Source organism: Leptonotus elevatus, chromosome 5 (genome assembly GCF_054856555.1).
Source record: "Leptonotus elevatus isolate MCC_2025b chromosome 5, RoL_Lele_1.0, whole genome shotgun sequence".
Classification (NCBI taxonomy): Eukaryota; Metazoa; Chordata; class Actinopteri; order Syngnathiformes; family Syngnathidae; genus Leptonotus; species Leptonotus elevatus.
The window spans coordinates 27,939,161-27,960,196 of NC_141243.1; the positions used below are offsets into that span (position 1 = coordinate 27,939,161).

Sequence of the window (21,036 nt, forward strand, 5' to 3'; positions counted from 1 at the left end):
AAAAAAATACTTAGTTATCAAACTTATAAAGAGTATCCAAATTTTGGACAAAATACCTTATGTTTCGTAATTTATTTATTTTTGTCGACCCAAGGTGGTACTGTATTTATAACGGACTATTGTCATTGAGATACCTTCAGGTCGTGACTATAAACATACAAGTGAAGTTTGGGAATTTTTGGAGCATGTGCCGGGGAGTTATTTATTTTGTCTTTCATAGCGTAGTAAATATGAAGCACAAAATATGCCCCGCCCAGTCATATAGTATTTAGAAAACGTTTTCCCCTGTTGATGGCCCAGGTCTTGACATGGTCCAGGCCAAGATTGAAGTCAATTGGATCAAACGTGTAGGAGAAATGAGCAAGAGTATGCCCCCTGTAAATGTTCAAAAATTGGCAAAAATCGGACATTCAAAAATTCGTAGCTCACTTCCTGTTCATTTAAGCATTTGAGTCCCAGAGACTTTTTTGTAGGTCTTGGACTCCCTCAAATACCAATTTTTTTCCGGAGATCTTGCTTAAACATACAACCAGGGCTGCTTCGTTAAAAAATTCTAGGGGGCGCTAGTGAGTAATTTTTGTAAAAATCGCACAATACATGAAAAAATATTGCTCATTTTGCCAGGCCAGATGTGTGTGCCAAGTTTCATGAGTTTCTGTGCATGTTTAGGCCCTCAAAATTGGCATTGTTTTCTTGGAAAACAGTGCGTAGCCCCGCCCACAGTGATTCACGAAAAGTCGCAAACTTCGTGTTGTAACATGAAGGCCTAAACACTCTTCTGAGCAAATATGAGGTAGATCCAATTAACGTGGTTGGAGGAAAAACATCGAAGAAAAAAACGTTTAAAAAAAAATTGCAATTAGGTGGCGCTATCAGTACGAATAAATATAAGTTCTTAGATGTATTCAGACCTGGACTCTCATCAAATGTGTGAAATTTTGAGAAGATAGGATCATCTGGGTCAAGTTAACGCAGCTTTTTTTGTCACGCTAAATCATGAGACTTTGCGACACCGTAACGGCCACGCCCTTTGGCAAAAACTTATAATATTCAGTGTGGGGCATGATCAACATCTTACAACCAACATCATTTCTGACAAAATTTCAACTGTGGAACCCTCAAACAGGCTCGGCACAATAGATAAAAATGTAAAGTATGGCATTTCTTGTCACCACTAGGAGGCGCTACGTATATAATCGAATATTATCATATAGATGTTGTCAGTCCGTGGCTATTAAGATGCATGAGAAGTTTGGGATTTTTTGGAGCTTGTACAGCGGAGTTATTAAGCATTTCCTCTTTTTTGATGAAGGAAATATTAAAGGCAAAATTTGATGCCCCGCCCTCGTCATATAGTATTTCAAAAAGTCAAGATTTTTTTCCCCACTGGTTGTCCCAGGACTTGAGATGATACATGCCAAGTTAGAAGTAAATCAGAAGAAAACTGTTGGCAAAGAATAACCACAGTGAATGGGCCAAAATTGGACATTCAAAAATTCATAGCTCACTTCCTGTACATTTTAGGATATGGCTTCTACTGACTTTTTTGTGTGTCTCGGGCCGCTTCACGTACCTGCCAATTTTCGTAGCCCTCGTTCAAATGTGCCAGGATTGGTGCATATTTTTCCACGCTAGGGGGCGCTATATGTAACGTTTTTATGGCAACTTCATAATATCAAATTTTTCGCCGAGCCAGATGTGCAAAGTTTGATGAGTACTCATTTTTGAGTAATTTGTACTAAAAAGTTTTGATTAAATGGAACTATACTAGTTTTATTTGTAGTTTTATTTTAGCCACATAGTTGACATTGTAAATGATAATTTGTTCTCAGTTTCCTATCTGGTTTGAATAAATTAATAATTATTTATGTTAGATTATAAACGTATGCTCATAGCAGGCAGCATGGTGGCCAAATGGTCAACATGTCTGCCTCCTAGTTTAGAAGTTGTGAGATCGAATCCGGCCTTCCTGGCTGAAGGTTGAATGTTCTTTACGTTCCTGCGTGGGTTTTCTCCCACATTCCGAAAAATATGCATGGTATGTTAATTGAACACTGACTTGTCCCTAGATTGTCTGTGTGCCCTGCGATTGGCTGGCAACCAGTTCAGGGTGCACCCCGCCTACTTCCCGAAGACAGCTGGGATAGGCTCCAGTATTCCCGGGATTCTCAGAAAGCCTTCTAAGTAACGAGGTATCAAAAAAATAATTTGGTGTAATCAAACCATTCAAGTTCTGCAAAACTTAAACTTTTGAGTTGATCAACTCAAAAAAAATTAGGCCACAACTCAAAAAAAGTGAGGCAACCGATTATCAAATGTTTTTTTGTTATGCTAATTTATTCGGGTTAACAGAGAAAAGATACAAGCTGATTGGTGTAGTCACAGTTAAAAAGTCAGGGCTCTTTGTACTCTGTATGTACTCTTGGCATTGGTGGAGCATGTATTTTATGTAGAAAAAGCTTTAACATTAGCATTTTAAAATCCACAATGCACCTTTAAACCCACTTTACATCAAATTGTGGCGAATGTTGCCAGAGAACTCAAATAAGTTTCACACACCCACTTAGTCTGAGATTTTAGCTCTTTGCTAAAATGACTTACCAAGTGCATTTGTCCTTACAATACACTGGGCTTTCATTTCGACATACAACATCAGATTTTAATGGGACCTCTTCTGTAGGACACATGGGGTGGTCGAGTGTCTTCCAGGACTGGTGTGGTATTACGATATCGAATTTCTAATTTGTAATGATTTTTTTTAAATCAGGCGTTATTGACAGTGAAATATGGCGAATTAACTGGGCTTTTATTTTGGTATGCAACATCCGATTTTGATGTGACCTTTTTTTGTGGTACACCTGGGGTGGTCTGGTGTCCTCCAGGACTGGTGTGGTATTACGATATAGAATTGATAATTTGTAATGATTTTTTTAAATCAGGCGTGATGACAGTGAAACATGGCGAATTAACTGGGCTTTTATTTTGGCATGCAACATCAGCTTTTGATAGGAGCTTTTTTGTGGGATGTCTGGGGTGGTCTAATGACCTCCAGGACTGGTGTGGTATTACAATATCGAATTGCTCATTTTTAATGATTTTATTTAAATCATGTGTGATGACAGTGGAATATGGCGAAATAACTGGGCTTTTATTTTGACATGCAAAATCAGATTTTGATCAGACCTTTTTTATGGGACACCTAGGGTGGTCTTGTGTCCTCCAGGATTCGTGTGGTATTACGATATCGATTTTTTTCAAACTTTGTTTAAGAAATTTTTGAGTGAATACAATAGTATCAGAAACATTTACATGGTGTACAAAGTTCACATTTTCTTATGAAAACAACAACAAACAAAACTATAAGGTGGTCATCACAATATAACAAATCAAGAATTCTATAAGGAGCAACTACAAATGAATAATACAAAAATAAAAAAAGAACAACAATAATCAAACACTAACAAGCAGACATAAACAATACAGAATGCAAAAGGCATCTGAAATCAAAGTAGTAATATCAATGACCCCACCTCAATCACAGCGAATAATTAAACACAATTTCTAAATATTCAAAGCATCTCAGTCAGATGGGAGTTGCAAGTCAGACTTCTTGACAAATGCCAGAAATGGACCCCATAAGCTCCCCAACTCAATAGAGCGGCCGATTAACGACAGTCTAATTTTCTCTAATTTAAGAAAGTTAAGTGTATCTCAAATCCAGCGGGTATGACAAGGCGGCAACTGAGATTTCCAGTTAATTACAATTAATCTGTTGGCTAGCAGAGTGGCGAAAGATAGCACATCCTTTTTAGATTAAGACAAGGAAGGCAAAAGCACTCAAAGCACTTTGTTAAAAAATAATTCACCAAACACAACCGATAAAGTATCAAAAATATGCATCCAATATTCGTTTAAGGACGGATAAAGCCAGAGTGTATGAATTAAGTTTGCAGAGGACCGTTGGCATCTATCACAGTTTGGGGTTACGTTGTCATAAATCTTAGCCAAACGGGCCTTAGTGTAATAGATACGGTGTACAATTTTACATTGAGTAAGACTGTGTCTTGCACAGATAGAGGATTGATGTACCCGTCTTAAAATCTCTGAACACTCTTCCTTAGCAATTGTCAGACCCAGGTCCTCCTCCATATTATAGATATGCGAAATATAGCTTTTTTAAATATCAATCGGTATCAAAAACCCCGCCAAAGCAGTGTCAGGAGGTAAATGACTAAAACTAGGAAAAGTATTGCGAACAAAGCTGCGGACTTGTAAGTGTCTAAAAAAAAAGATGTTTCTGGAGTGAAAATTTGTCTGAAAAAATAAAACATTATTAATGTACAAATCTCTGAAAGTACTAATAAATAAGCGTGTCCACTCTAGGAAAGTATTATCTAAAAGGGAGGGAGGAAAAACATGGTTAGCTGCCAATGGAGCATGGATGGAAGTAGTCTGTGAGCCAAAGTAGCGCTTTAACTGAACCCAAATTCTAAGCGTAGCTCTGATAACCACATTCTTAGCATAGAGTGCCGTAGAGGAATGGATAGGAGAGTGCACTAAAGCTTTCAAGGTCACTGGTTCTGTGGAGCTCACCTCCATTGCCAACCATGCCAGAAGAAAGTCAACATCCTCATATTGAAGCCAATATTTAAGAACACTAATGTTGGAGGCCCAGTAATAGAAACTAAAGTTTGGTAGAGCCAGCCCCCCCAAGTGGTTTTGACCTTTGTAAATATTTTTTTGCGCATTCTAGGGACCTTCTTGTTCCATATGAAAGATTAAATCAAACTATCTAATTTACGGAAAAATGACTGACGAAGAAAGAGTGGTATGCACTTAAACAAATAGGAGAACCTCGGGAGCATTTTCATCTTAACATCATTGACACGAGCAGCTAAAGATAAATTAAGCAGAGACCACCGTTCAAAGTCGTTTTGTATTTGAGTCAACAGGGGAGCAAAATTAGCTTTATAAAGGACCCCAAATTTAAGTGTAACATGAATTCCAAGATAAACAAAACTGTGTAAGGTAACTTTAAAGGGAAAAGTCTTACCAGCAGCATTTATAGGAAATATCTCACTTTTGCTTAAATTTATACCCAGATAATTTGCCGAATTAATTCAATGTGGCGAAGTTAGCGTAAATTGAAATGGACAAGTTAGAGACATATAAAAGAAAGTCAGCTGCGTAAAGAGAGACTTTCACTTGAATACCATATCTGAATATTCCTGTGATAAGGGGGTTGGATCAAAGGGCTATAGAAAGTGGTTCAATGGCAATGGGACAACCTTGTCTCGTACATCGATGGAGATGGAAATATTTAGATTGAACATTGTTTGTTTTAGCTGAGGCTTGCGGAGCAAAATAAAGCAATTTAATCCATGTGACAAAATTGTGTTTTAAACTAAATCTTCTCGGGACATAAAATAAGTAATCCCACTCCACCCTGTCGAACGTCTTTTGGCATCCAGTGCTATGACTGCTTTATGGGTGTTAGAAGAGATTATAAAGCACATTGAATAAACGCCTCATATTGGAGAAAGAATGTAAGTTCCGAATAAATCCTGTTTGGTCCAAAGATGTAATAGATGGTAAGGTAGATTCCAAGTGTAACGGCAGTAATTTAGACAGCAATTTAAAGTCAACATTCAATAAACTAATTGGACGATATGAAGTGCACACCAATGGGTCCTTGCCTTTTTTTAACAAAAGAGAAATTAATGCTTGATTGAGAGTTTAAGGAAGGTGGCCATATGCAAATGATTCGCTAAACATATCCAATAGTAAGGGGGCAAGTTTAAAACAGAACTTTTTGTAGAACTCGCAGCCCAACCATCTGGCCGTGGACTCCTCCCAGATTGAAGCGATGACACTGCAGCATCAAGTTCAACAATAGTTATAGGCACCTCCAGCCTTTCTGCAGCCAAATAATCTAGCAAAGGAATGTCTACATTTTCAAAAAAAACTTGTTCAAATCAGGATTGCCTAGTTGACCAGATGAACAGACACACATAAAATTCCTTAAACACATCATCAATTTTGCTGAATTATGTGGTGGTAATCCCGGAATTTGTTTGGATTTGGGGAATTTGATGAGATGTTGAAGTCTGACGTAATTGATGTGCTAATAATTTACTGGCTGTATCCCCATGCGCAAAAAAATTGAGACCTGATTTGGAGGAGGAGTTCAGTAGTACGGTGTGTCATCAAAGGATCAAATTCTGCTTGTAGACATAGGCGTTCTTTATAGAGCTCTGGGGTTTTCCTAGTGGCGTACAGCCAATCCAGTTCAGATATACGCCGTGTCAAACATGTCAGTTTCCCCTTTCTAAGTTTGTTCTCATATGCTGTGTATGAAATGATCTCACCTCTAATATATGCTTTCAAGGTCTCCCATAGTACTGAAGCTGACACGTCAGGTGTTATGTTAACGTCCAAAAAAAAGGAAATTTGTTGTGAATTAAATTTAACAAAATCCTCATTTAGAAGAAAACGTGCATTAATACGCCATGGCGCACGCATAAAAGTAACATTTTTAAAACAAATATCCATAGAGATAGGATCATATGAAATAACAATGGCATCATATTTACAAGCATGCAGCGATAAGAGTAATCTATCATCGACCAAAAAAAAAAATCAACGTGGGTAAAAGTGTGGTCGACATGAGAGAAAAACAAATATTCCCTTTTAGATGGGTTAAGAAAGCGCCAGGCATCAGTAACAGCAAATTATTTCATAAAAGGCTGGATTACTTTAGCAGAAGAGCAAGAAGAGCAATCCAGCAGAGGATTAAGCCAACAATTGAAGTCACCACCTAATATCAAGTGGTGAGATGACAGATCATGAACATTTTGAAAAAGGTGTTTAAAAAAAGAAAATTGTCACAATTAGGAGCATAAATATTAGCCAAAACCACCAGAGTGTTTTGAATCTTGCCAGCAACTATAATAAACCTACCATAAGGGTCAGAGAGAGTGCTGAAATTAACAAAGGGCACAGATTTATGAAGTAAAATAGCCACACCTCGTGATTTGCCTTGAAATGAAGAGTGATAAGTCTGACCTATCCATCCCCTCCTCAATTTAGGAAGGTCTTTTAATTTGAGATAAGTCTCTTGCCTGAGCACCAAGTTGGTGGAAATGGCGCAGTATTTTACTTCGTTTAATTGGGTTATTAAGCCCATTACAGTTAAAGCTAATTAATTTAATAGAACATCCGCTAGACACCATTGACGTGTTGGGCAGGGTCATTGTCAGATAACAGCAATAAGATCCAAAAGAGAAAGCCTGGTGCCAAGATAAAAAAAAGAAAGAAACTTGACTGATCTGTAACAAGTCAAAACAAAAAGAAAAACAACAAAAAACTAGAGCTGTTGGGGTACTGGCACGTTTTGGTAGTTGCACATTTGAAGCAGAAATTATTTGAAAATGGCATAATAAACCTTTACATATTATGGATTGTTTTTTTGTTAGACCCTCAAAAATCAGCCTTCTGTGCATGTTTGGGCCCTCAAAATTGGCGTTGTTTTCTTGGCGAACAGTACCTTGCCACGCCCACAGCAATTCACGAAAACTCACAAACTTCGTGTTATGACATCATGAAGGCCTAAACACTCTTCTGAGCAAATATGAGGTAGATCCAGTTAACGTGGTTGGAGAAAAAAGTTGAATAAAAAATAAAAAATAATAAAAATAATAATTGCCAGTAGGTGGTGCTATCAGTACGAATAAATATAAATTCGTAGATGTATTCAGACCTTGACTCTCATCAAATGTGTAGCGATAATTGATGTCTTTTTAGACGAATTAGTAATTTGATCGGCGCTTGAGGAAGTCGTAATTCCCTCAATCGCCTATAATAGGGGCACCACGTTCTGTTTACTTTCAGTTTTGGAGAAACACAACGAATAAAATCCAAATCCTCATTTATTTATTCATAATCTTAAGTCGCCACATTCAATGTTTGTGGTTCTTTGTATTAATAAAATAATTACTAATCCACTCGGACACAAGCACGATTGAGACTGAACTAGATTTAGAAAAACATGCATTTATTCACTACGGTTACACATACAGAATCAAAACACTTCCTACCCAACTATCATACGGTGAAAAGAAAAGGGATACAAATTAAGCTAATTGAAATAAGAAAATAACAATTTAACAAGGTAGAAAGGAAAGGTTTGATTTGCCAAATCTGTGAGATATTTGAAATGGAAGTTGCACCAGCAATATGTCAAATTGGCTATGAGACGTGCAACTTACTGGAGTGGGTTGAATCGAGCTAGCGGAGGGAAGGTCGATTGAAGAAAAAATTGCTCCCAAAAAGGCAAAGTAAAAAATAAATAAAATAAAAATAAAATTAAATATTCCACAGTTAGATGAGGTGCGACGCAGCTCGGGGCTCCCGGCAGATGAGGGGCGGTGCAGATCGGCTCAAGGTGGATGGTGCTTTCAGGCGAGTTCGGGGCTTCAGCCGGAGTTGTACTCTTGGCGCGCGAGGGAGGTCCGCGTCTCAGCTGCCCAAATCCAGCTGCTGAGGCCGAGATCCGCTGTGTGCCTGCGTCCCGAGGGAGACCAGCCGTTGAACCAACTTGCGCTGCGACGGAACACTTGGAGGATGGAGCAGGTACGGGTTGACGCACGGGGATTGCGCGCTGCCAGAGTCCAAACTGTGGTCACTGGGTGACACACAGGGTCACGGAAAAAAGAAGAAGAAGTCAGTCTGGCGGGTGGGGTGCGCGCCGGGGTTTGGAGCACGGCAGCGGTTTGGTGCGATCGCCAACTCCGAGACCCTTGGTCGTTCAGGGAACAGAGATGCCACGGGGATGGAAAACATGGCACGGCACGGGGGAGTCCTTTTGTCAGTTCTGGGCCAGACGAGGGGAAAAAGTGAAGCAGGAGAGGATCGGAAGCAAAAGCGCTGAACGAAGTTCCCGTCGGCTGTTTTAAAGTATGTTTAAGTATGTACAGGACATGTATTCGGGCTGTAAGACAGTGGTGAAGTGTGATGTAGGTGTGACGGAGGATTTAAAGTGGAGGTAGGTACATCAGGGATCAGCTCACAGCCCCTTCAGGTCGTGACTAGAAACAAACATGTAAAGTTTGGGATTTTTTTAGAGCATGTACTAAGGAGTTACGCATTTCCTCTTTCATGGCGAAGGAAATATGAAACACAAAAAATTATGCCCTGCCCCCGTCAAATAGTATTTGTAAAAGTAAAGATTTTTTCCCCTGTTGATGGGCCAGGTCTAGACAATGTATGAGGTCAATCGTATCGTGTAGGAGAAATCGGCCAAAGAATGGAAATTTAGAAATTCGTAGCTCACTTTCTGTTCGTTTTAGTTTATGGCTCCAAAATACTTTTTTGTAGGTCTTGGGCTCCCTCATATACCAAAATATTTTCATAGATCTTGCGTAAACGTACAACCGGGGCTGCTTCGTTAAAAATTTGTAGTGGGTGCAAGTGCCAGATGTGTTTACCAAGTTTCATAAGTTTCTGTGCCATGTTTAGGCCCTCCAAATCGGCGTTGTATTCTTGGCGAACAATGCCTTGCCACGCTCAGCATAATTCGCGTAAACTCACAAACTTTGTGTTGTGACATAATGAAGGCCTAAACACTCTTTTGATGTCAACATGAGGTAGATCCAGTTAACGTGTTTGGAGAAAAACGTCGAAGAAAAAAAACTTTTAAAAAATCGTCATTAGGTGGCGCTATCAGTACGATGAAATATAAGTTCGTACATGTCTTCAGGACTGGACTCTCATCAAATGTGTGAAATTTGGAGAAGATAGGATCATCTGGGTCAATTTAAAGCAGCTTTTATTGTCAGACTTTGCATTAGCGTCATGGCCACGCCCTTTGCCGAAAAGTCACAATATTTGGTGTGGGGCATGATCAATGTGGCTTCTGTAACACATTTTCAACTGGACCATTTTCACGGGCTCGGTGCAATAGAGGAAAATGGAAAAAATGGAAAAAAAATCACCACTAGGTGGCGATATAGATATAACTGAATATTATCATATAGATGCCTTCAGGTTGATACTATTAACTCTTTGACTGCCAGACGTTTTCAGAAAAGGGATATTGTGAGTGCCAGCCGATTTAAGCATTTTGACGGATCTTTCAAGGTCCACAGAAAATGTTCTGTTTGGACTATGGAAACACACATACGACCAAATGAAAGATTGACCTCTCATCTTTCATCAGAAAAAAAGTTTGTTTCTACCTTATTCCGTTCTTCAGTAATCAACAATAGAAAATGGTTAGTTTCACCCAAATGCGCTTGTTTTGGACCAAAATACGGAGAAATCAAGCTTTTAGTGAAACGATATTATTTCATGCACTCTATTGAATTTTACACTTCTTTTGTCCATGAATGATGCCACAAACACCTAAATAGTGCTTTACTTCTATAAAACACTACCACCAAGAATGAAAAAGTGTTTTTTGATAGCAAAATAACAGTTTATTTACATTCAACATTCAACAGTGTAATAATTTGACAACACAATTTGGCAAACTATTTACAAATGTGTGCAACTGTGCATGTGTGGTGTGTGTATGTGTTACTATTTACAATTGTGTGGATGTTTCAACTACACACATTTTTTTTGGTGTGTATATAGTGTAACATTCCCCTGGGTGCAAGGGGACGCAGCAGGATTTGCACCACAGATTTGTTTCGCTGCGAATGCCCCTTCGCGTGCAGACCCTACACTTTCTTGCTGGCTTGTTTTTCCGGGGGGTAGCAGGTATGTATTGCAGTGTGTGTTTGGCCATGTTGCCATCAAGTCGACTTTCAGGATCGTTATACGGTGACCTGGTGTTCTGTCTGGCTTCCTCATGTCCTTCCGTTTGTATGCTTGTAGCAACGTCCTCCTCCTGGTCTTGTGGTAAGAGCCACCCTCTCACCACCTGCTGGATAAACTCCCAAAAAATGTTGACACTTCCCAGGATGTTTTGCTTTGTGCAGGGTAAAGGCATTGAACATACATATTTGAAACAGATATGCAACAAATTTTTTGTGCCATTTCAACGTCTTCCGCGTGAATGGGTGGTAAGAGATGTTTTGATCCATCTTATCCACTCCATTCATCGTGGAATTGTAGTCCAAAACACAGCAAATTGAAAACGGTATCAGGCAGAGAACAACTGGTACCTACATAGGGTTGCATATTGAAACAATATCCTGTTTGGGAGTCACACAGGATGTATGACTTGATTCCATATTTGATCGGTTTTTGGGGGTTGTAAACTTTGAACGATAGACGTCCCTGAAAATTCATCATTCCCTCATCAATACACACATTCCTCCCGGGTTGGAACAGTTCTTTGAATTTTTTTACAATATGATTGAACACAGGACGGATTTTGAATAGTTTGTCGTCTGAACTGTGTCTCTCGTTATTGTTAAAATGTAGGAAACTCCAGATGAGCTGGAAGCGGTTTCGAGGCATCGCGCGACTGAAAAATGGTGTTGTTTCAATTTAATCTTGAGTCCAATACATTTCTATACTGGGCTTGTTTATATACCCAGTAAGAAATTGGAGTGCAAAAAAAGTTTTAAGTTCGGACACAGACACTGGCTTCCAAGCACGACTCCTTCAGTGTGGCAGACTTTCAGTCTGCTTCTGCATAGACTGACGTGCATAGAGGTTTGTTTGGTCAGCAATGTGCTGGAGAAGTTCGTGTTTGGCTGCCAGCCTGCTTCATGCCAGCCAGAATTTTTGGGATCTGCAAATATACATTTCAATATATAAATATATATGTTTACCTTTTTTCTTGGATCCACTGGTTGATGTACATTCTGTAAATTATAGAAGACATTTACCATCAAATATTTTACTAGTGCTGTGTTGGAGAATCTTTTTTTTTTTTACCTTTATTCTGCTCACTGTGAGACGCGTCACCTTGAGCCCGATGAGCTACAACTGAAAGAAATATATACAATTACAATAATATCGAAAGACCGTTTTCTTTTGTTGTTGCGGTGTATTGAAAACACGTTTATACCTCTCTTTGTCGTGGAAACTGCAGTGGGACGTCGCTGTTAGCACGATCCACGATCTATGAATTGTACATTCACGTTACACGAGGTGCTAGCAGCGTGCCGGAAAAGTATCTCATAGCAAGTTTGCGCTTACCTTCACAGTCTTCTGAGGATGAAATACTGTCCGAATCACTGTCTCTGAGATCAGACTGTACCCACTCCTCCGAAGAATATCCATCGGACTCAGGGTACTCTTCATCGTCCGAATCAACGTCCGCGTTTGCAGAAGTGCTTGGTCGTGCACCACGTTTTCCGGCGTTAGCATCGCTAACCGGTGTCGCTTTATGACGTGGCCGAAGACGTCGCGTCAAAGCTGCAACTTCGGCGTCAACCTCGTAGTCACCATCATCATCATTGCCATCATCAACGTTCAATTTAGCACTGGTTGATGCTTCTCTTTTTTGAAAAAAACGATCAAGCGTGAGCTGCTTTCCACCGGTCGCCATTTTTGCTTCCTCTTCCATTGTCTCCACTCTCCTCAACACTCTAGCTCCGCCTCACGTCTTCTGCTACTGACGCCCACCCAACCTTGTGCAAAGAGAGTCATCGCTGCCATCTAGGGGCCAAAACAAGTCATTATACTAACTAGATCTGCTTGATACTTTCAGCACAGCTGCCCAAGGCTTTCCTTCACCCGTTTCCAAAAAAACAAAAAAAAACATAGTGAACGTCTTTTAACGTCTTCGGCGCCCCTCCGTAGGTTTTTACTAAACGTTATATAACGTTTATGGCAGTCAAAGAGTTAACATACATGAAAAGTTCGGGATTTTATGGCGCATGTACAGGAGAGTTAATAAACATTTGGTCTTTTGTGGCGAAGCAAATATGAAATGCAAAGTTTGAGGCCCTGCCCCCGTCATAATATTTTGAAAACTCAAGATTTTTTCCCCAGTTGTTGAGATGATACAGGCCAAGTTTGAACTCAATTGAATATATCGTCTAAGAAAAGGGGTCAAATGTATGACCCCTGTGAATGTGCAAAAATTGTACTGCATCGTAGTGGCATGTCTGCTGGATGATGCACACGTTTTCATTTTTAATATTAGGTCTCCGCTTATTATTATTATTATTTTTTCATTGCAAATATTTGCATTTTTGCTCAATAGCTTCCAGGTTATGTGACCTTATTGACCCCAAATCAGTGCAGCTTCATAGTGGCATGTCTGCTCGATAATGCACACCTTTTAATTTTTAATATTAGGTCTCCACTTATTTTCAATGATTTTTTTTCCTGCAAAAAATAGCATTTTAGCTCAATAGCTTCCAAGTCATGTGACCTATTGACGCCAAATCAGTGCTGCATTGTAGTGGCGTGTCTGATGGATTTTCCACACCTCATTTTTTATTTTCAGGTCTCCAATAATTTTTTATGATTTTTTTTCCCAGCAAATACTAGCATTTTTGCTCAATAGCTTTCAGGTCATGTGACCTATTGACCCCAAATTCATACTGGCTCATAGTGGCATGTCTGCTAGATAATGCACACCTCTTTTTTTTATTTTTTATTCCATTTCAATCTGTCCTTCGTTTTAAATTAACTTAATATTGTAAATATCAACGCTATTGCTCAATACCAGGTAATGCAACCTATTCCCCCCACAACGTGAATTGGTGTTGATATAGTGAAACTGTTAATAGTTAAAACATCTTTTAAACTGCTTTTCCATTCAATTTTATTTTGAAAAACTATTTTATTTTGAAAACCGGATGACGTGCTCTGCGCCATCATCCCTTCGCGCACACTACCGTAAATCCTAGAAAAGGGCGAACTTGAAATGAAAAGCGGCTGGCTTGACTCCGTAAAAAGAAGAGGCGGCTAGCTTCACTGCAGTCCCAAATATGCTCGCCGGAGACTTTTATTTCAGCCAAGATGATGATGATGATGATGACATTGCCACTGCCGCCCATGCGGCTTTCGCTTCGCCGGAGACGACGGCGAAGTCCATGAATGTGATCCGGATTTGGATCCGAATATGCTTGACTAGTATGTGCCTTCTAGCACACCAGCAGCAAGACATCGCCGGACCCACTCGAATGAGGAGGTAAATGCTAACTCGCTTTCAATTTCCCATTCATGCCCTCATCAGTCACTTTGTGCACATTTACATGCCCCACTATACTATAAAGTTGCCAGTAATACTAATAATATATGTACGGTTCATGCATTTTGTAGATGTGAATGAAAACATGCCGCGTAAATGTGCAGCTAGATAGGCAGAGGTTGAATGCTTAGCACTGAGGAATGAATGGTGTAACTGTGTGTGCGTGTGTGTGTGTGTGTGCGTGCGTGTGTGTGTGAGACAGAGAGAGAGAGAGATTGGGAAATGTAAGTCTATAGCAACAACAATAATAAAACATTGAAAAAAGTGTGGTCATTGTACATATTTCTATAAATTACAGATTGTCCACCCAGAAGCCATGCATCTAGTAGCCAAAGAGCTCGCACTCCCTCTCCCTCTCTCTCACTTCAGACCTTCATCACAGCCACCAGCGGAGGAAGGAATGCTGATGTTGAGGGTGTGAGAAGTTGCAGAGCTCCCTACATGACAGACTCACCAATTCGGTTTGCAACAATACACAAGCACAAACTTGAACATTTGCCACCCACCACCACAAAAGCCAAGCCGCAGAAAAGTGCATGTGCCAAGGAAACTCAGTGAGACTAACAGGTGGTGTGAGACTTGTGCCTTTGCACCAAGGCAATATGCTTTATTTTATATCACACACACACACACACAAAATATGTAATTTGTAGGGTGGAGGACACGCGGACACACGGCATGTACACACAAACTGAACTCTTGCACTTTTGTTCACGATACATTTCTAAGGTTCAATAGTTTTATGTGCAAATAAATTATTTTCCTATAAAAAGCCTTTTTTGTAATGTTGTTTTGTAGAAGGAACACATTATTGAGATATTTGAGCTGTCACAAAAGCAAAAAAAATAGTAGTGTCATACTTGAAATTATGCTTGAAATGCTTGCTTTTACAAAAAGTTAATTTTCTCTTAATTTCTGAAGAAAATGTTCTAATGCTGATTACTCACGAACGGAAAAAAGTTAAATATTTGTTTCTGCTGAAAGAAGAGAGTCTCATCTTTCATGTTTATATAGCAATATAACATAATATGTGGGCCCTGCAAATCAGTCAAAATCTGGTAAAATATGTGGGATTGTGAAAATGGGTGGGATTCAATTAGTTAATTAGTACATTCTACTCCCCCTCTACCCTCCACCCCGATCCTGTCATTTAGCATCTAAATCAAATTCTAAATGGTACTGTAATGAAACTAATCCGCAGATTTGACTCCAAATTGTGAGGCAAAAATCCATTGTTATTTTTTAAGTTTATCAACACCTTTCTTGTTGAATTTACAAACCTATACCCAGAAGTTTCACAGTGTACGATGTGGGGTGATCTCTGGACTCCTGGTCACACGCCACCTTAATTCTGAGGAGAAAATTTGAGGTGTGTCAATCACAGGCAAAATAGGATTAATTACTTCCCATCCAAAATACTAATTTTTGGGTACATTTTAGGCCACAACGTTTTTTACTTATTCTCACAATGGATGAATTTGGTCAGTCAATTTATTTTCCAAATAGCAAAATTGAAAATCAGTACACGGGATTGCAATGGGGTCTCAGGTTGAGCAGGCCTTTTTGACCATTGCATCCTAAGTGCTTGTTATTCCGCACTGTACTCTCTGTTCTTCTTCCACAATGTTCCTCATTGTACCTTCAGCCTGTTTTCCTCTTTTGGGTTCAACCAAAACCTCAATTCCACAAAGACACCATGGTATCGACATCTAACAACAAATATTGTATTTTATTTGTGTGTTGTAAGATTATCATAATTTAAAGGTACCTACTAATAAATGTATATCTTTATTAAGTTAGTGAGTAGATGATGGTTTACCAACAACAAATGATAGAAAATTATAATCAGTAGCTGATGCCTCGTTGCAGACGCTGGGTGCTGCAGCAAATCCTGAGAGGGCTCTCAGCTGTGGATTGCTTTGGAAAGCACGGTGAAGCAGATCAGGCAGATGTAGAAGGGAGTCATCAGTTCAGTTACCATCTTGCCGAAATACTCCACAAAGAGCTGAATGTCTGCTCTGATGCTGCATGTAGTTATCCCAGCAACTACAATGCATGGTCGCACCGCATTTGGGTGCTGCAACACATGGCAAAAGGCAATGTCAAGGTATGTAGGGGCCTCTTGGCAGTCTCTTGGTGTTGTCCAAAATACTGTGCAGAAAATTCGGGAAATTACAGTTACTTGATTGTTCTAATGTTAATTTTCAATCACGCTTGTTAGTCTTTGTTTTAATACCAAAAAAAACCATTATTTTATTAATCTAGTTTTAATCAACAAAAACGGTCAATGTTTTAATCTAAAACGATTTTACATAAAATGTTCACATCTTTTTGATGAAAAACAACTTGACACAATTACAGTATATAAACAAGTGGCTACTAGGGCTCCATGCTATGAGCTAGTAAATTAGCCATCATTAGTTAACGATCAGATTAACATTATTGTTGGAACGTTATAGCCGTTATTTGATTGTTCTAGTGTTAATTTTTCAATCACGCTTGTTAGTCTTTGTTTTAGTACCAAAAAAAACAACATTTTATTTTTATTATTATTATTATTTATTATCAACAAAAACAGTCAATGTTTTAATCTAGTTTTAGTCAGGACGATCATTTTACCCCTGTATATATTTTTTGTCAGCAGATAATGTTGAACATTTGGGATCTAAAACAATTTTACATCAAATGTTCACATCTTTTTGATGAAAAACAACTTGACACAATTACAGTATATAAACAAGTGGCTACTAGGGCTCCATGCTATGAGCTAGTAAATTAGCCAGCATTAGTTAGCGGTCAGATTAACATTATTGTTGGAACATTATAGCCGTTGGGTTAAATTTTACGTTATAAAGATAATTTACTCTTCTTTTTTTTTTTAACCTTTCACCTTGAATGGTAAATTGTACTTCATTTATATAGCGCTTTCCCACCTTACAAGGCCATCAAAGTGCTTTGCATTCGACTACTCACCTACTGATGACCCAGCATCAGTAGCAACTAGAGGTTCAGTATCTTGCTCAAAAATACTTCGACGTGGTCACAATGGCATGGGATCGAACCCACAACCTCGAAAAACGATCGCTCTACCACTGAGCCACACCACACCATGTTTGTGCATGTTGCACTCGCTAGCTGCAGATTTGAAAGGGGGTGTTTCACTGTGTCACATGACAGTTTCACAGTGACAGATTAGCAGCGACAAGATTTTACAAAATCATATTTCCGTCTCGTTTTTGTTCATGAACTAAAATGTCCATAGATTGTAGCCCAGTTTTTATTAAGTGAAGTACTCTTTCGTCTCGTCTTCACTACTTGACAAAAATGCATATTGATTTAGTCCCAATTGTTTATTATTGAGTGTTTTAGTCTAATCTAGTCTAGTTTTAGTCCGGTGAAAAATGTGTGTTAACGAAAATTATTTTATGTTTAGCTTTTATTGATGAAATTTACAATAGATTGTTCTAAATTAATGCTAAGCTAGGTGACATCACATTCGGCACGACATTGTTTTGGAGCTCCACAAAGCATGGATTGAACTGGCAGTGAACCCCAGCTCCAGCACTGAGCTCATATGGGAAAGAGATGTTAGTGTCATGGCGCTTGTAGCCACTGTAATTGACAATTATAAAGTATACCAGTAGCTCTGATCTGAAGGTAAATGTCAAGTATTTATAAGGCCCTGTGTTTTGTTCCCTTTAAGGTTTTCCATGATGAGCTGTCCACAATGCGTCAATGGGTGTCGTTGCATGTATCGGATCATAGTGGCTTTCACTACCGTCAATTCCTGCTCAAGAAGCTAATCGAAGAGTTGTCTTTGACACCAGCTCCTGGCAAAAACTGCTCACCCCAGCATCAGTTCAGAGTCGTGCCTACCAGCTACCTCTTACCCTCTGTCACTCTCCTGGCTAATGGGGAGCAATCAGGAATAGAGACAATGGAAGAAGATGAGAGGGACCTTGAATTAGCAAAACTGTTTGAGTACTTCCACCACGAGATGGAATTATGCTCAGACCTGATCCGGTCTTTCCCTGGACATGAGACCCTGTGGAGTCACAGGTGAGGTTCCCAAGTGACTATTACATATAATAATAATAATATCATGGCTTGACATTAACTTTTTTGCTCACCATCAACTGTGGCTAGTGGTATTCCAGAGTTACTAGCCACTGTGCATTTTCACTAGCCTCATTTTTTTTGTTAGATATAATAATGTGGTATGCAACCTAAAAGAGATAAAAGATAAAAGAGAATCAACCCAACATTTGCATATTGTCACATCACTTCCTGTTCAAAGTGCCATATATGGATCTGACCGTCAGTGACCTGATTGCTTATAGACTTACCAATATTTGGTGCATCCATAGCAATATGTGAATAAGGGCCATTCTCCCGTCATTTGTGTGACATCCACACAACAATTATTTGAGCTGAAGCAATCGAGACCTTACAAATTATGGGAGATTATTTTTTTAGGTTAGCTCTGTCAGCATATACTGTATAGAGTAAGTAGTTTAGCTTTTTCACTTCCCTTCTCAGAGATACTGAGACAAATATGCTGTCACATCTGTGACTCACAAAAATTGAATTTTGCTAAATACATTTTAACAAGTTCAAAAATTTATTTTTGCTAGAACTTTGAGGACAAAATAATAATGAAAAGTACAAGCAATACTACATCAATTAACACTTTTTAAAACAAAAATAGATTTTTTTGTGAATAACCAAAACTAACAGTCAGGGGCGGTTCTGGCTCGATTTGCGCCCTGTGTTGTGTTGTAAACACTACAAACTAAACTAGGTTGCCTATGGGTGAAATATAGTGCCATCACATGATGCCTCAATTCTAATAGTTGCTAGTCCAGCAAAACTAAATACCAAATGAAATACAGTCGAGTTTTGTAGCAACATATTAGCAAGAGGCTAATAAATAGCTGATAGCCAACTCTCACTGTCACTCTCATCATGCACTCAGAAATCAGCCAACCTTTTCTATTCCTAATCTCCTTTTTTCCCCTAAACTGGCTTCCTTTCAGTTGTACTTTTGATCCATCCTCTTCATTTAATTAAGTCTTGAGTCTCGACATCATAGACTGCTAACGCCGTCCTTTCACCGGGCCGTCAATCAACCAGAGTCACGTGACGTAAACAAGTTTGTTTTTCCCTCGCCCCCTCCACTTCTGCAGTCGCAAATTGCCCACCTGCCCACTCCCCTCTCTCACTTGCCTCCGCAGCAAGTTGACGTTACGATGAGGGCACAACCGCACTTACTCCACATGGAAATGTGAGGTAGTCGAAAAATAGCAAGGTTTATTTTTCCCAAATTTTTTTTTATGGCGCCTGTGCGCCTGCACATTGGGCGGTCGGTCGCCCACATTGCCCATAGCAAAAAAAACGCGCTGCTAATACGGAGAGAAATTTGTCTGTTTGATTTGCAACCTCAAAAAATTTTCAATTAAACAAAAAAGGGATTTCAAATAAAAAAAAAAGATTAGCAAAAAAAACAAAAAACTTTTGCAAGCAAGTTTTGAGGGTTTTTTTTCTGTGCAACTCCTGACTTTTGGTTCCAAATTTGTTTTGCGGTTGCAAATCTTTTTCTGTCTTGTGTGGGCGGGGTCCTCCGCTCAACCGATGATAGAAGCCTTTTCATTGGTCATCTTGGAAGCCGCTGCAACAACGTTCATTGGTCACCTAGGAATGGGGGTGTGACAATGTCCGTCTGACTTTTCCTGGCTCATTATACAGTCGCCGCCAGCATCGAGGTAAATATTGCTATTTTTTTAACTTTTCAGTTTTAATTATATCTTATATTTATCTAAAAGCAACCCTTGATCTATCGTTTATCCGGTGCTTTGGTCTAACCATTACCATTAGCGTAATCACTCACTCAGTATGGCTTAGCCATGCTAGCTAGCTCTAATAGTCTGATACCTGACTCATTCATGAAGCTATGTTGTTGGCAGTCGAAACACACACATATACGGCTCACTGGGATAGCTGTTAGTATGAAGTTTTGTTGTTTTTTTTACTCATAAAGAAACCCTTGCATTCGCTTCACATACAAGCAGGACTGGGCGTCAAATGTATTTACAGTAGCTGCTTCCCCTACATCTTGGATGTAGATAATAGAGATTAAATTTGTGATAGTTGGGAATTAAAATATTTGTAAATAACTTTCATCTGTGATTGTTATAATGTTTATTGCTCATTTGTTAACTCTACAAATCATATGTCAAACACAGCTTACCTGATTAAAAACAAAAAACTACTTTGTATGTTTGTCACTTATAAGCTACTTATATTTTCTTTACTATTGAAGATGTGAAACCAGAAGATGAAAATGGAGGAGTCTCCTCCGTTCCTGAGGTGGTGCAGGCCCACAAGGATCTGTCTCAGAGAGGCTGTTCCACATGTCCTGTTTTTACCTGAACAGCAAAAGGCTTTATTATTGATGTGAAAATTTTGTAAAATTCATATGCAGAGTTTTCTAAAAATAAAAGACAAACTGCTTGGCACAATAATTTATTTTCATCTGTGACATAAACAAATGTACAAAAATATATAAGTTTTTGCTCAGAGAATCCAGACTTGAATTTAGTTTAAAATCTCTGGAGGGAATTAGAAATCAGGGTGATTACAAGAAGAATTTATTGCTAAAGATGAATGAGCAAAAATATCAGCCGTCATGCAAAAGCTGATCAGCAACTATAACATGTGTTTCATTTGTTGTGATAACCAATAAATGCTTTTCTGTTGTGTTCTGTATTTGAGAAGGGTAAGAATAATTTTGGATGTGCCCCTTTCTGTTTGAATATGCCGTATTTTCACGACCATAAGTGCACCGTATTTATAAGGCGCAGTCACAGTTACTGGTG

The 21,036-nt window shown here is 39.0% G+C and overlaps 2 protein-coding genes across 5 annotated transcripts in view; one reads left to right on the top strand and one right to left on the bottom strand.

The window, feature by feature from the left end:
• ptar1 (protein prenyltransferase alpha subunit repeat containing 1) overlaps positions 1-21,036 on the top strand; it is a 92,994-nt gene that overhangs the window by 54,526 nt on the left and 17,432 nt on the right. For both annotated transcript variants that reach the window (XM_086075129.1, XM_086075130.1), the window contains 2 exons: positions 16,031-16,268; positions 17,865-18,220. In XM_086075129.1, the coding sequence (XP_085931255.1) occupies positions 16,031-16,268; positions 17,865-18,220 (594 nt within the window). The remainder of the gene's footprint in view (positions 1-16,030; positions 16,269-17,864; positions 18,221-21,036) is intronic.
• The window catches only part of LOC147174829 (uncharacterized), an 11,690-nt gene continuing 906 nt past the window's right edge, over positions 10,253-21,036 (bottom strand). The window contains exons 2-7 of one of the 3 annotated variants that reach the window (XM_086075133.1): positions 20,409-20,586; positions 12,154-16,312; positions 12,023-12,076; positions 11,890-11,940; positions 11,784-11,816; positions 10,253-10,927 (exon numbers count right to left, since the gene is read on the bottom strand). In XM_086075133.1, coding sequence (XP_085931259.1) covers positions 12,060-12,076; positions 12,154-12,523 — 387 coding nt within the window. In that variant the 5' untranslated portion in view covers positions 12,524-16,312; positions 20,409-20,586 and the 3' untranslated portion in view covers positions 10,253-10,927; positions 11,784-11,816; positions 11,890-11,940; positions 12,023-12,059. Of the gene's footprint in view, positions 11,817-11,889; positions 11,941-12,022; positions 12,077-12,153; positions 16,313-20,408; positions 20,587-21,036 lie in introns of all 3 variants that reach the window. The other 2 variants (XM_086075134.1, XM_086075132.1) reach the window with 2 other exon arrangements.